A 15,617-nucleotide genomic window follows, 5' to 3' on the forward strand; every position below is an offset into this window, starting at 1 on the left:
ATAATCTTTAACTTTTATTTACGTTTTATTATTTCTAACCACAAAAACTATAATAATCGATACGTCGGAAATAGTATGATAACAACTAAAATGTAAAAAAAGTAGTTTCAATTAGTATGAATGACATTCAATATATTCAGTCAGTTTGAAATTTACTTATTTAAAGGAACTCTAGTGGATAATAAAAATCAAGTCTGTTGTTGTTGCCTTAACAGGGATAATATATGAATATTCAATATTCAGGCGGAAGTCTTACTACGTGAAATACTCTGAGCTTGAAGTTAGACCCGTAGCGATATAAAAGTCTTAAAACATCATTGTAGAATATCCCGTAGAAAGAGATGGAGGAAGAGATATTTTGATGTGTATTTCCCCCGCAGCTGCCCCCCGCCGCGGTGCGACCTCCCCCCTCCAGCGAGGGCTCGGTGTCGGCGGCCTCCAGCGCCTCCAGCGGCTCTTCCCGCGCCACCCCACGCCCCGCCCCCCGCGCCGCCGCCCCGCGCCGCGCCCCCTCCTGGAACCCCTTCCGCCGGCATTCGTCCCGGGACAGCAGCGCGCACCGCCCAGACCACAACGTCATATTCAGATAGATCACACTTGTCCCACCCCACGTACGTAATCGTTGGCCCCTTGAAGGAACATTGTATTCGCGTAGACCGCATCTGGTCGGTACGAGTGCGGTACAAACTGTACAGCATCGAATTCTGCTATGCGACGCAGGAGTTTAATTGAGGAGGGCTTGGCTGAGACTGCCAAGACGGACATACAAATTCATCTCGTCCATAAGCTATTTTAATGTTTCCGAAGTTAAGGTATTTATAACTTCGTGGATTGTATATTTGAAAGAATAATAACACTTAGATACGTTTTAACAAGACATTAACATTGTTTGCTCCCGATATATAGATGGCACTGAACGGTTATTCGTCAATTTAGTAACAACATTAATTGTTATTATGTACAGAGGTAGAATAAGCTTTTTTTGTAAAGAAACAGGTAGCCATTTTATTCTAAACGAAAAGTACGACAATTTGGATCAAAAGGTATGCGAGGAACAAATCATTTTACATACAACACGTCACGACTCCCCACTAGTGACGTCACACGTTTACTTTGACCCGGATTAATCATAGAATTACTATGTTACATTTAAATAAATAAATATAATTAAAAAAAAATATAATCACTGTCCCATCGTGTTATTCCAATTAAGATTTAATCAACTGCTTCTTAGAACAATCTAAGTGAACAATTGTCACTTTAGATGTCGGCGGCATATATTTAATCGATGGCAATTAATTCAATGCACTTTATAACCAAACCAGTGACATCGGAGTAATCATTGTATTTATCTGTACATATCTCTTAAATTTCGCGACGACGCCTTCCTGTCGTCACTTTGTCGCTTAAGTATCGTTTTAGACCGTCGCTGGTATATGCATTGCAAACATTATTAAGAGACTGGTTCTTACCACGACTTTTTTGCATGTGTATGCAGAAGAGCTTAAACACCATGTGATAGTGAGTGATTACCGTGGCTCATGGACATCAGCAATGCCGGATTCACAGTTAAGCCGCTGCCTACCGCCAAAATCTTAATAAAATTCAATGAGTTCTCAATGTTTTATGTCGCGTTCAAACACACCCATATAAGAACCCGTTAAATACTAATTTCGCGTTTAAACTCACCCATATAAAAACCCGTTCAATACAATGTTCATTGTATTGTAATTATATTGCTATAATAAATTTTACTGGTGGTAGGACCTCTTGTGAGTCCGCGCGGGTGGGTACCACCACCCTGCCTATTTCTGCCGTGAAGCAGTAATGCGTTTCGGTTTGAAGGGTGGGGCAGCCGTTGTAACTATACTTAGACCTTAGAACTTATATCTCAAGATGGGTGGCGCATTTACGTTGTGGATGTCTATGGGCTTCAGTAACCACTTAACACCAAGTGGGCTGTGATCTCGTCCACCCATCAAAGCAATAAAAAAAAAATCCTACGGTATAAATTCGCGTGCTTTATTGCTTATAAACTCCGTCCATGCAACTAAGATTGTTGATGATTGTAAATTCGTGCGAAGAGAATGTGTTCAAGCAAGATTATTCCCTAATAGTCTTAATAATAAAATAGTTTATATAGTTGAAAACTGTTAAATGTGAAACAATTATTCAATGGCTATGAATGTTCCAAAGCGTTGTTGTACGTATTAATCAGAAGGTAATCAATCAATTTAATTATTGGATGGTGTCATCCGAAAAATAATCCACTAGAATATTCATTATAAAACATGTCAATGTTAATGAAAGTCAATAATAGTGACACGTCTGGCTTTCTTGTGCGCACGAATATAGTTCACTAGCGCCATCTGTTAATCAATGTACCCAACTAAATTCAAGTTTGACGGGAAGCCATTTTTGTTTTCAATTTAAACCGCCCTTTAATTGAATTATCAAATTATCCGTCGCCATCATCGAGCCATCTTACGTACCTTAAATGTATGGACATTAGAATCATTGCGTTCGCGATCTGTGTTGATATGTCATTTTGAATTATCATTAATATATTTTCTGTACGAGTCGGTGATTTTATCGCAAGTAGAATCAGATGAGAATGAGACCAGCTAGTTTATTGAATGACAAATTAATGGCATTTCATTATATTTTTAATAATTGTATTCATTAGTTTAGCGTTCTAGAGAAGCCGAACGAAGTATATATAAGCAAATACAAAATACAATTAATCTGCATTATATTTTATTTATTTATTTTATCTTTATACTTATTGTAGACAAAAAGAAAATACAATAAAAACAGATTTAAAGAATGTCTAAATACTATGTACAAAGGCGAGCTTAACTCGTTCATGAGTTTTCTTCCAGCAAACCATTAGCAGAGAGAAATACGATGTATAAGAGAGGAATAGTGTACAATATAAAAGGTATTAAAGCATAATTTTTAAACTAATCTTTAAAAAAAGAAACTAATATATAATGAAAAATACATATAAATAAACATACATAAAACAATAACTTAAATACAATTAAAGTGACAGGAAATGTTTCCTCATTTGACTCTTAAAAACTTCTAGAGAGGAACTAGCACGAATAGGTATTATCTATAGGAAATTATATATAATTGTCACAAAATATCTTTATTTGTAATTACATATTATCTGCTAATGTATATTTTTAATAAATAAATAAATTTTACTGTGTTATTTTGGTTGTGATCGATTAAAGATAACCAAACGTAATTTTAAATGTTAAATTGATCGCATCCAAAACTTCGGAATTGGCGGGAGAGTGAGGTGATGTCGGCCATGTTGTTGTTTAAAAATAAATGTTTATTTTTGTGTTTTTTTCTTTCGTCAAATCTCCATTCACATGTAGACTGATTATAATATCGCTCCTCATAACTAAAAGTATCAACTGAAAAAAATATCTATGCAATATTCCGGAATATCTCAAAAATCTACTCGTAATCTCGTGTCGTGTTGTCTCAACAAAAAAAAATTGTTTTCCGTTATAAATAAATAATCTTTATCCTAAGGAAAAATCTTCTATAATTATAAACTTTTCCGGGTATGACCTTGACCTTAGACGTCGATAGAATTGCCATACTAAAAAAATAAAGAGCAGAATCAAAAAAACATTCATAGAGTTTGTTGGCACTTGTCTGACCCCACAATTTAAAATTTTACAAACCTCTGAGTTAATACTGTTTTAATTTTGAGGCGCGATTTTCTACTGTTATTTAAATGTAAAATATATTTAAATGAAAATGTATATCGATGTATAAACATTAGAAATATAAATATAATTTGTTGTTGTTGGTGTATTGTATTTAGTTAAAAACAATAAAAGCGTTTCATCAAATTTTGTTTTTTTATAATATAATATTGTTCTTAGCGTGAATTGCGCCCGCGCTCCGTGTTATATTGAGATAATGTGTAATGTTGTCTTTTTTTTTTATTGCTTAGATGGGTGGACGAGCTCACAGCCCACCTGGTGTTAAGTGGTTACTGGAGCCCATAGACATCCACAACGTAAATGCGCCACCCACCTTGAGATAGAAGTTCTAAGGTCTCAAGTATAGTTACAACGGCTGCCCCACCCTTCAAACCGAAACGCATTACTGCTTCACGGCAGAAATAGGCAGGGTGGTGGTACCCACCCGCGCGGACTCACAAGAGGTCCTACCACCAGTAATTACGCAAATTATAATTTTGCGGGTTTGATTTTTATAACACGATATTATTCCTTCACCGTGGAAGTCAATCGTGAACATTTGTCGAGTACGTATAAAAAAAAAAAAAAAAAATGTCTGCTGCTGCGGGCGTGAACTATCCTCCAAAGACGCAGCAATTTCTGAAATCAATGTTTTCACAGCATACAATAGTGTTACGCGCTGGGGTTCGGGATAAATAAAAATTTAACCAAAGTAAAACTTAAAACTGTAACTGTAACACTTAGAACACTTTAAAACACTCAACAAACACTATTCGCTTGTTCCGCTTCGCTTCAGGTGATCCGTTCGCTGTTTCGCTTCGAGTAGTTCCGATTACTGACTGACTGCGTGCCATCTCTACAACGCTTTTATAGCCGATACCTTATCCCTAGAGTTATCGAGAATATTCCACACATCTCTAGTAGTAGTTTCCGCTATCTGACAATAGATAGCGTTGTACTTCTCGAGCGTTCTAGGTGCTACTAGATCCTTCGATATTCGTTCGACTATTCGGCGATAGATGGCGTTACTCTTACCGGCGTAACAATAGCTTATGGCTCAACTATTCCGTAGCTAATGTTTCCCTTTATATAAATCATAAGTGCGAGTCAATAACTGATAGTTTTTACCTCCACCCACTGGCTGATAATCTAAGGGTCTATTTCAGCTACGCGCGAACGGGTAGGTGAGCTCACGGGCTCAACCTGAGATGATTGGCTAACACTAGCCCTAGCAAGAGCAGTGCTTAATCCTAGCAATAATGTACTTATCATCTACCGTCACGTACGTAACAGCATACACATAACGACAGTTGCCATGATGCGCTGATACAACAAACCCAACTATTATTAATTTCATCTGTTTTTTTTTATCTGTTAACACAGACCACGGTATTAGAGTGAAGTTATAAAATCATTGTATTGTCATTAATGACTTTTACAAAACCGTCCGGCTTGTTACAAAGTTCCAACCAAAATAAATAATATGTAAGTAGTTTAAAATTTAAATAAGAAAGGCTTTAAAATAGCAAATCGAACTAATAAAACATTCATTCGTTTTCTGTAAAGTCGGCTTCGTCAGACAAAAAGTTTTACGTGATAACGTCAGTAGCAGAACTATTTAAACTGCTAACTCTGACGTCACGCGAGAAGAGAGATAAATGTGTCACAATCCAACGCTTGGGCCGATCGTGCCTCTCTATCGTTTGTTCCGCGCCCTCGCTTGCACGCTCAGGCTCAGCCGGAACGTGACAAAATAAATTACATGCAACCAGTATTCATCATCCGATTTATAAGATGTTGTACGTCAAAATAACAATTATTTTTTATCCTCTTGATACTGGTTAAAATCAAATTGTTGTAATGTCATCCTTAATGCTTGTGCGAATTTTTAAGTTAATTAATGTGCTTACTGCAAGTTTTTTAACACCTCGATATCGTAAAAGTTAACTCAAATTTGTATGGAGTTGGAACAGCGCCCCTAGCGGCAAACGAAGGGTAGTTGTTCCAACTTCATACAAATTTGAGTTAACTTTTACGGGATCGCGAAGTTAAAAAACTTGTACTGAGCACACTAAAATCTAGGACTCAGTGAAAATAACGTTCAAAGATTTCGTTACATAAAAACATACAAAGCTAATAAAATACATGTAATAAAAAAAAAACCATTCTTATTGCACAAAAAGAAAATCTTTATTTTGATTATAACTTCAAACAAAAAATAGTACAATCATTCATTAGACCACTTACCGAAATTGAACACAAACAAACAACGATATTTCTTACGTAAACACATTGAAATCTACATAAAATCAACTAACAAAATCAAATAACAATAAAACAACAATAACAATGAAACGCGGCTAAGCCAAATAAACAACAAAACAACACTTTCAGTAAATTTTAATTGTTGTCTTTATTACATAAAATATATTGACTGAGGTACTAATTCGTAACAATATACTATTTCCTTAAATTGAAAATATAGCAATATATCAGTTCCAAAGAACTTTTAAAATACAGCAAGATTTAAAATGTTTCATTGACATCTGAAGAAAAATATTGAGAATAGATTTGTATTAATTAATTAATTACATGGATGTAAAAAAACAATGATATATATTTGAATAATATATTATAATTTCCAATCACCAAACAATCTCACAAGAATGTGATACAGTCCTTCTTTATAAAACCGAGGGATCTGATTACAATCGCTAACATACTAGGAACTTTCATTTCAGTTTTTTTTAAATAATACTTTTTTTATTATTATTTTCCTTTTCGATTTTAATATATTTTTTAAATTGTTTTATTGTCCTTGTAGGCAGACGAGCATACGACCCACCTGATGGTGAGTGGTTACCGTCGCCCATGGACTTCAGCAATGCCAGGGGCAGAGCCAAGCCGCTGCCTACTAAATAATAATAAAATTAATACTCTCCACAAGCTTCGTTTGAAGAAAGACATGTAAAACTGCGAGATATATTATAATAGAGCAAGAGCCCGCGACAGCCAGACCTTCGTTATTTTATAAAAGCTGAAAGTTTCTCTGTATATGTCTCCAGCACAGGTAAGAACGACCCCCGACTATAGAGTTCCGATTGTGGTTACTTGGGCAGGTAACAGGCAGTAAAGGTATATAAAATAGTACCTTAAATTCGTTAAAGTATAAAGTTATTTTTTTTTATTAATTACTCCAGAATATCTTTAGAAATCACGATATCCATTGCCGGACACTTTTTACAGTTGCTACCCCCTGCCGGACACCCCTAAACTTTAATAAATTTTAATTATACTTTCGTTATACTATAAAAGCTGAATTTTATATATGTTACTTAGGGACTTATAAAAATATGTTCATGCGGGTGTGAGTGAGACAGAGTGCTTAGTCTATTGTGATCTTTTAAGATATCCAATAAAAAATAATTTTATTACGTTCATAGCAATGTTATAGAAAGTAAAAAATGTTATTTTAATATTATAAAGTACGAACAAAATATTATTACATGTCAAAGAAAAATATTTAATCGTTCTTATAATTTTCCTCATTGTCGTCGATATTTTCGTTATCTTCATCGTCGCTACTACAGTTACTCTAGTCTATTGTCACCAATATCCAATACCTTATCCATCAGTTTCTGAAAAAAATTAAGAAAAAGTATACAATTTGAATAATTAAAAAATTATGTGCAATAATTTGTCATAATAATTACATACCTGATTGAGTTTTGAGCGAATCTCCAACATAACTTGGTATTTGTCATCTTTCAATACCCCGCCATTATTATCCGGGTTGATATGAGGTTGGATTTTTTAGATGAGCACTATTCCAAATTTTATATATATAATTTGATCGCAAAAATTGCCGCAATAGCTCGCTTTTACAAGTTGGTAGATTGCTAACGTAAAAAATTCGCAATTTCTTTCGGTCAAAAGCTTCGTTTACATCAGAGACTGTATACGAGTCGATGAATATTAAAATTTGAAGTCGAGCAGCATCAACATCAATTACATTACGGACATTGTAAACATTGCATATAAATCTGAATGATATTATAGATGTTTTGTTGTTGATCTAAATTTTCAATTGATTCGCTGTTACGGAAATTCTTGAAAGCTTCCTGGTACTTTAGATATTTTTTTAATGTTTTATATGATTTTAATTTTCCTTTCCTGAAGAATGCACGATAAATCCCAGAAATGACAGCTGATGTGCAGTAAAAGATCACAATAGACTAAGCACTCTGTCTCACTCACACCCGCTTGAACAGTTGCTACCTCGCGCTCGCACCTACAGCGGGCTCTCAATGTGTCCGGCAAGATGTAAGAACCATTAAAACTGTCTGGCTATTGGGGTAACATATTTTTATAAGTCCCTAAGTAACATATATAAAATTCAGCTTTTATAGTTTAACGAAAGTATAATTAAAATTTATTAAAGTTTAAGGGTGTCCGGCAGGGGGTAGCAACTGTAAAAAGTGTCCGGCAATGGATATCGTGATTTCTAAAGATATTCTGGAGTAATTAATAAAAAAAAAAACTTTATACTTTAACGAATTTAAGGTACTATTTTATATACCTTTACTGCCTGTTACCTGCCCAAGTAACCACATTCGGAACTCTATAGTCGCGGGTCGTTCTTACCTGTGCTGGAGGCATACACAGAGAAACTTTCAGCTTTTATAAAATAACGAAGGTCTGGCTGTCGCGGGCTCTTGGGCTATAAGAAATAAAATGTATAAGCACAAATATTTTTAATTGCATCATGCATGTAGTTTCGGAATTAAATGGCTTTATTATTATAAACAATTAACAAACTAGAATCGAACCCTAAAACTAATTACCCTGCTGCTCTAATACACTGTTGAGTCGCAGCCCAAATATGGCGGACCGTTGTCCATGCTCCGCAGCAGTTTCTCGCCGGTGTGCTTAGTGCGAGTTGTTTAACGTTCTCGTTAGCGTAAAAGTTAACTCATATTTGTATGGAATGGGATCGTTTGCCTACGTGTGCCGCTAGGGGCGCTGTTCCAACTGCATACAAAATTGGGTTGACTTTTACGCTATCGAGAACGTTAAGAAACTCGCACTAAGCACACTGATCATCTCAGTGGGTCGCGTTTCCGATCCGGCGGTAGATTCTGCCAAGCACTGCTCTTGCTAGGGCTAGTGCCAGCAACGACGTCAGGTTTGAGCCCCGTGAGCTCACCTACTAGTTAAGGCGACGCTGATATAGCCTCTCAAGGCTATCAGCTTAGGTAGGGGAAAAACTGCTCCATTAGGCATTGCTACCGAGACGCATTTCTCTCAAAAAGATTCTTCGTGAGATCATAAACGCCGAAGAATACGAAGCCGCCGAGCGTGAAGGCGAGGAGGCGCGGCGTGGCGCCCGCAAATAGGCCCCGGACGCCGCCGCGACAGTATATCTCCTCGAGGACCGGACGTATTCTCAGTTTCCGCGTGACCGCGTAGTCCGGGGCCAGCATGATGCGCGTCTTGGCGAGGTCCAGAGGCGTGGTGACGGCCCCCGCGAACCCACCAGCCGCGGACCCGCACAGCGCTGTCTGCACACACAATACTTTACCAGCTCAACGCGAACACCACCACGCATTGGCATTGACAGTGACATTGGCACATAGGTGACATTTGACATTCAGTTATACGCTAAACGACCATATATGGGGTCAGTTTAAAAAAAAAAATGAACATACACTATGTTTTGTTTTTTTACTTATTATTATCAGCCCACCGACGCCCACTACTGGACATAGGCCTCCCCCAAACCTCGCCACTTTACTTATTGAATTGTTTTTAACATCAAGCGAAAAAATGTATCTTGTATCCTTTCTCTCTAGCCGTAACGAATGTCGCGAGTTAAATTTTATTTTCAACGCGCCTAAGAAGTTACCCTGACTGCTGACTTGAAAAAATGCTATAAAAATGACCAAATGAATTCTCCGCGCGTCACGTACCTGAAAGCTGGACAGTTGTCCGTCGTTGTGGTTCCTGAGGGTCGTCTTCAGGAGCTCCCATACGGGCATCTCTATGAAGCTGAACGGTAAATCCCTAGCGACTGTAGACACGAATCCTCTATACACGCCCTTGCGAAAACCTTCCGTTTTGTATGCCTACAAGTGAGAACAACATAAGAAAGTCCAAAATCGAAATGTTCATACCATGACATAAATAGAAAACTAATCTATATATATAAAAATGAAACCCGTTTTCCGTTGTCACGACATAACATGAAAACGGCTTGACCGATTTGGCTAATTTTGGTCTTGAATTATTTGTGGAAGTCCAGAGAAGGTTTAAAAGGTATAAAAATATGAAAATTCTCGGAATTAAATAAAAATAACAATTTTGTTTTCCCTTTGACGTGTCCCCCGTCGGACGGATTCCTTTTGTTTGTTTTAAGTTTATTCTATATAAAAGTTTAGGTCTTTTATTTATCGATTGAGGCACTACCAAGTCTGCCGGGTTACATATATATATGTAACCTCTATACGATTAATCTTAAAAGAGGTTAATATGTTATAAAGATGACATAAATAAAATTTCGAATATTGAAACATTAGAACATTAGAAGGTACATTAAAAATATAAAAGCATTTTGAAATATTAAAATATAAAAAGATATAAAAACAGTGGTGAAGGAATAGCTTTAAATGTTCTTTCTCTTTATAAGAGCAACTCAATTTGTGCCATAGTTTTACTAAGCTAAACTGTATTTTGATATAAATAAAATAATACATTATATATATATGTATATATATATATATACAGTCAAAACCGTTTACTGCGACATCGTTTAGAACAACATGCCGGTTATAACAACCTAGAACAAAGGTCCCGGCTGAATGCTATATGACCGCCTTATTAAAAACATTGCTTTATACGACATTGCTTATAACGACATACCTCATAAAACGACCACATTTAAATAATATTTCGGAGAATTAGATCTGTTAGAACAACCGGCTAAGCTGTATTGTAAACAATTTGAATAGGCATCCACATTTGTCTTCAGTGTCTATTAAAATCAGGAATGAAAACAATAGGATTTAGTTTAGTGCAGGGTCTTTTCTAATTCTTAGAAACAAAACACGTGCATGCAGTAGAGTCAAAGACCGCTTCTTCATCTCTTCAGTTAGTTTATTACTTATCTATACACAAAACGCACCAAAACTTTGTGGAGTTATTCGTGAAACTTTCAAAATGTCGCAAAGAAAAAGAAATCAAATTAATATTGAAGAAAAATCGCGTATTATGTAAATATATTTTTCCAATAATTCCCTATCGATTTGTTTGTACTTGCACGATACACATTAAACATCACCGGTTGTTACGACTATCGGTTTTTACGACTGAATATGAGCAGTCCCTTCGATATCGTTATAACAGATTTTGACTGTATACTTATTCAATTAATGGAATATTTTACTGTTTTAGTAAATTCGCAATGAAGAAGGAACAAAACCTGAGCGTCAGTAAACTTACTCAATCAGTCACCGAGGCAGTTAATTGCAAGCAATAAAATCAAAATATTTATATTTTTTCAAGACTTAGCTCCAATTTTTTTATATAAATTCAATACTGAGAGGAATTAGCAAGAGATTCATAGCTTGTTTATTTTTCAATCAACATTTATCAAAATATAACATAAGTATAACTAGAGCATGTCTATGCTACTGTGCTCTGAGCTAAGAGACATCCCGTACTGTTGTCACAGACACACAAACCCAAATCTGAATAATGTGATTTAGTTCTGAATCTGAAAGATTTTTCTACTATTTCCTACTATAGGATATGTGACGGGTAGCCATCATACAACGCAAGGTAATTGACAGATGCCTGAATCTCGCTTACGACATTTTCAAGATAAAGCGCATATATACAAGTTCCGAACAACAACATTCGGACCGTCGGTCTACCGAGCAATAATACCCGCTCGGTGGAAGATCTTCCCTTTGTCGTAAGCCTCTCCAAAGTATCAATGTTAGATCATCATTTGGATATCAATTTATCCCAAATAATTAATATTATTATTGGGTGCTTTCCAACTGTAAAAGTGTTTAAATATATTTTAAATTTACTTTTATGCTGTTAGATTTTAGAAGTTACTTATCAATTATTATTATTATTTTTTAAGGAATTTTATGACCTGGTTACTAGGACCTTTAAGTCATGTCTTATTTTAATTTATATAATCTTATTTTTATGAAAAATGATAATATGGAGTGAAATGAAATGAGATGAAATTAAGATGATTAATTTGAGACATTAATCAACTGGGATGAAATTAAATGAAATGAGATTAGATGATATGGGATGACATGTAATCTCAGTAAAATGGTGGTCATTTACTGAGATTTTTTCAGTTGACTTTTTGGAGGATCCCGAGAAGTTACACCCAGCGGCTTTGTTTCGTTTTCCCACATTTGTGCACTTTCACAGATATTAAACAGTTAATAAACCACCGTTATTACACATTTAAACCTGAAGAAACACTAAATAGGCAAAATAAAACAAATCACACAACTTCACTCCTCGCGTTCTCGCCAAAAAAGCCACATAGCAAGTAACATATATTATGTTTTCATGCCCAGATTACTGACCGGGTCTATGATTTTAAGAACCAAATGAACCAGGCCTCGAACCACAACAATTTAACCTACCTGAAATAGTATTGATATACTGCTTGTCTTCTTGGTCCCGACATACGTTTGTTTTCTCTGTTTTGCTATTTCCGTTGGTACTCTTATAACACACGCTAACTGAAATTAGAGAATAAAAACAAACTTTAAAATCTCCCCAGAAGTAACTTTTTAACACAAACTTGCCTCTGCCTATCTAAGTCATTAAAATCTATATAGTGAACTGAATAAACAAATAAATATGTAAAAATCATATTATAAGTAAATCTTTTACATTATGCTTCGGTCTGCTGTATAATGAATTTATCAAAACAATCAGACACTTTAACTCTATCATTGGGTTCCTTTTGACATATGCAATCAGTCCAATACAACTTTTTATTGCCCTTGTAGCCTGTTGCATACCATCCACCTGATGGTGATTGGTTACCGTCACTCATGGACGTCAGCAATGTCAGGGTCACAGCCAAGGCACTGCCTACCGTTAAGTGCTCTCCATAAGCCTTGTTTTGAAGGAGGACATGTCATAGCGCTCGGGAAACACCGTGGAGGGGAGCTCATTCCATAGCCGGATGGTACGTGGCAAAAAAGACCTCTGGAAAAGCACTGTAGATGACCGCAGTGGCTCCAGGTAGTATGGATGAACTCCGTTAAGCACTCTCCATAAGCCTCATTTGAAGTTGTTACAAGTTATAGAGCTGGGGAAAGACCGTAAGGGAGAGCAAAAGTCTTTGTCCAAGAGTAAAATGGCTTCGTTCTGTTGAAGACTTAGGAGTCTAAGTTGGCATCTAAAGTGCTAGGGCACTTTAGATGCCAACTTGTCTTTGTCCTCCAAATATATCCGAAATTGGACATTTTCACCGAAAATAACTTTTGCAAATAATAAGAGATATGTACTTCCAGTTTGAACACCCAATGACAAAATGACAACTATATCATTATTCACTTTTTTCTCCTACCTACGCCGAAAGTTCGGTCTTCCTCCCGCTGTACAGGGAAGAAAGTGTAACTTTTCCTCCCTGGGTATTGACAAGTGCGCATGCGCGTTAGTGTCTACGTCTTCTCTCACGCACCTAAAATTCTCCGCCATTGTTGTGCTCGGGTAATTTGCAATATTGTGTTTAGTGTAAAAGTGAAATAAACAAAAGGCAATAAAATTTAATAGTGAAGTATTAAACAAAGATGAGTTCATCAGACAGTTCTTATTCAATTAGTAGTAGTTTATTTAAAAATTAAAAAACAGTTTAATTGTTTTTTATGAGTGTCGGTACTCTACGAACTTTCGGCCTGGTAGGAGAAAAAATACTATGTGCACCGCGGGAAAAAAGTAGGACATCTCACCCCGCGTGTTTGCCAATTTTACACGCGAGAGGAAATGTCCTACTTTTCTCCCTTGGTGCACAATGTACTATAGTATTTCAAATGAAAAAACTATTTAGTCCTGTTGATTCGATTATCACATCTTATATCTAAATGCAACATACAAACAAATACATACAATTTCACCGATGCTTGCAGCAAACATGTGAACTAGCGACGAGTATGAACCCGGCATGTGTGGTATACATAGTGTCTTCGTAGTTTCATAGGACACAAAGAATAATGCTGTCGTAGGCATGGAAGTCGAAGCGACTGTCAAAATACCTAGAAAGAGACTTTGAAACTGTCAATTAATTTGCATACACTCATCGTCAATAGTTATATGTTAAGCAGGACAATATAAAAACATCAAAGAGGCCACATGCTCTTCCATCAGTTTTTTATTTATTGCATATATGGATGGACGAGGTGACTGCCCACCTGGTGTTAAGTGGTTACTGGAGCCCATATAAATCTACAACGTAAATGCCGCTACCTACCTCGAGATAGGAGTTCCAAGATCTCAGTATAAGTAGAACAGCTGCCCCACTCTTCAAATCGAAACGCATTACTGCTTCACGGCAGAAATAGGCAGGGTGCTGGTACCTATCCGTGCAGACTCACAAGATGTACTACCACCAGTAAATGTGGGTTAGGAAGCCAAGGGTGCATGCTCTTGATTTATAACTGGTCATCTTATAGACTTCAGTACAATAAAGCAATATTACATAGAACAACTATCTTATTTATACTTCTTCTTCTTTAGGTGTGTATTGTTTAGATTTACCTCTATAAACTCCACGGAATCCTCCAGCTTTATGAAAGCCCTGCTCTGCTTGTAGACGTGTCTTCAGCGTATCAAGGGGATATAATGTTAAATCTACGGACAATCCAGCCATAGCTCCAGCCTGTTGATATATCAATGACATATTGTATTAATATAGTATAATATCATCCTATTCGAAGGATGGGGCAGTCATTGTGCAAACTATTGAAATTTCAGATTCCAGTCTCAAGATGGATTGCAGTAATCACACCAGGATGACTATTAGCTCCATTATCTTATCCATCTTGCTGTAGCTTTAAGAAATTAGCTAAATTATTATTTCCATGTCCAATGAATGTTTAATATGTTCGATATAAATGTCTCTATTTAATTTATATATACAAGAATAAAGATATATATTATGTTTGTATTCGATGATATTATAATATGGACGGTGTTTTATGTATGTATAAATATAGTGTGTTTTTTGTACAATTATACAATAAATTATTTATTTTTCAATAAAGCAAATGCATCTAAGATAAAACTCTGTGAATGCTCTAGGCATTAAATCCTCCACTGTACTCTAATGCATAAATTTAAATAAATAAATTAGTGCATTTAACATGTTAGTTATAGCTTGAATGGGCAGACAAACAACCCTTTGATATTTTGCAGTTACATACATTTATTTCTTGATTGTTGAGGTTAAAATCTTAGTTCAATGGATTTAACAGACAATATATCCTTTTCTATAAATCGTTATTAAAAAACCTTTAAAACAGTACCCACGATCGTTTTATTCCCGAAGTATGTAGAACATGTAAGCGCAATCACAACAATCAAGATTAGCAAACAAAACTTCAACATTTAAAATAGCAAGTTTAATGCAAAATTAAATGAGCACTGTAATAAAACTTACCAGGAGAGGAGCCAGATAGGGTGAATTTGTTGATTTTGTCTCATTTTTCTCCATCATTATAGATTTAATTTAAAAAAATTGCATTATATGCGTACTATAAACAATCAAATGGTTCCGGTTTTTTATACTTGACTTTTTAAAGTAATATAGATTTTTATTAGTTTTTTTTTCTTTGAATTACGCTA

General features: G+C 35.7%; 2 protein-coding genes across 4 annotated transcripts in view; one reads left to right on the forward strand and one right to left on the reverse strand.

Annotated features, from left to right (window-relative positions):
* Rhp (GTP-Rho-binding protein rhophilin) overlaps nt 1-3,878 on the forward strand; it is a 132,456-nt gene extending 128,578 nt beyond the window's left edge. For both annotated transcript variants that reach the window (XM_028183945.2, XM_028183946.2), the window contains one exon: nt 381-3,878. In XM_028183945.2, the coding sequence (XP_028039746.2) occupies nt 381-590 (210 nt within the window). In that variant the 3' untranslated portion in view covers nt 591-3,878. The remainder of the gene's footprint in view (nt 1-380) is intronic.
* A 2,018-nt stretch (nt 3,879-5,896) lies between these two features.
* LOC114250196 (mitochondrial S-adenosylmethionine carrier protein) lies at nt 5,897-15,571 on the reverse strand. 2 transcript variants are annotated; one of them, XR_016324838.1, is made up of 7 exons: nt 15,433-15,571; nt 14,532-14,652; nt 13,884-14,029; nt 12,407-12,505; nt 9,701-9,856; nt 7,449-9,292; nt 5,897-7,369 (listed from the first exon to the last, which is right to left on the reverse strand). XR_016324838.1 is itself a non-coding variant. In XM_028183959.2 (6 exons), the coding sequence occupies exons 1-6, from the start codon at nt 15,487-15,489 to the stop codon at nt 9,017-9,019; spliced, it is 855 nt and encodes a 284-aa protein (XP_028039760.2). In that variant the 5' UTR covers nt 15,490-15,571; the 3' UTR covers nt 5,897-9,016. The 2 variants fall into 2 exon arrangements, 1 of the variants encoding a protein (XP_028039760.2); XM_028183959.2 differs by having other exon boundaries at nt 5,897-9,292.
* Nucleotides 15,572-15,617: the final 46 nt, after the last annotated feature.

This window comes from Bombyx mandarina, chromosome 20 (assembly GCF_030267445.1).
Source record: "Bombyx mandarina strain Sakado chromosome 20, ASM3026744v2".
Classification (NCBI taxonomy): domain Eukaryota; kingdom Metazoa; phylum Arthropoda; class Insecta; order Lepidoptera; family Bombycidae; genus Bombyx; species Bombyx mandarina.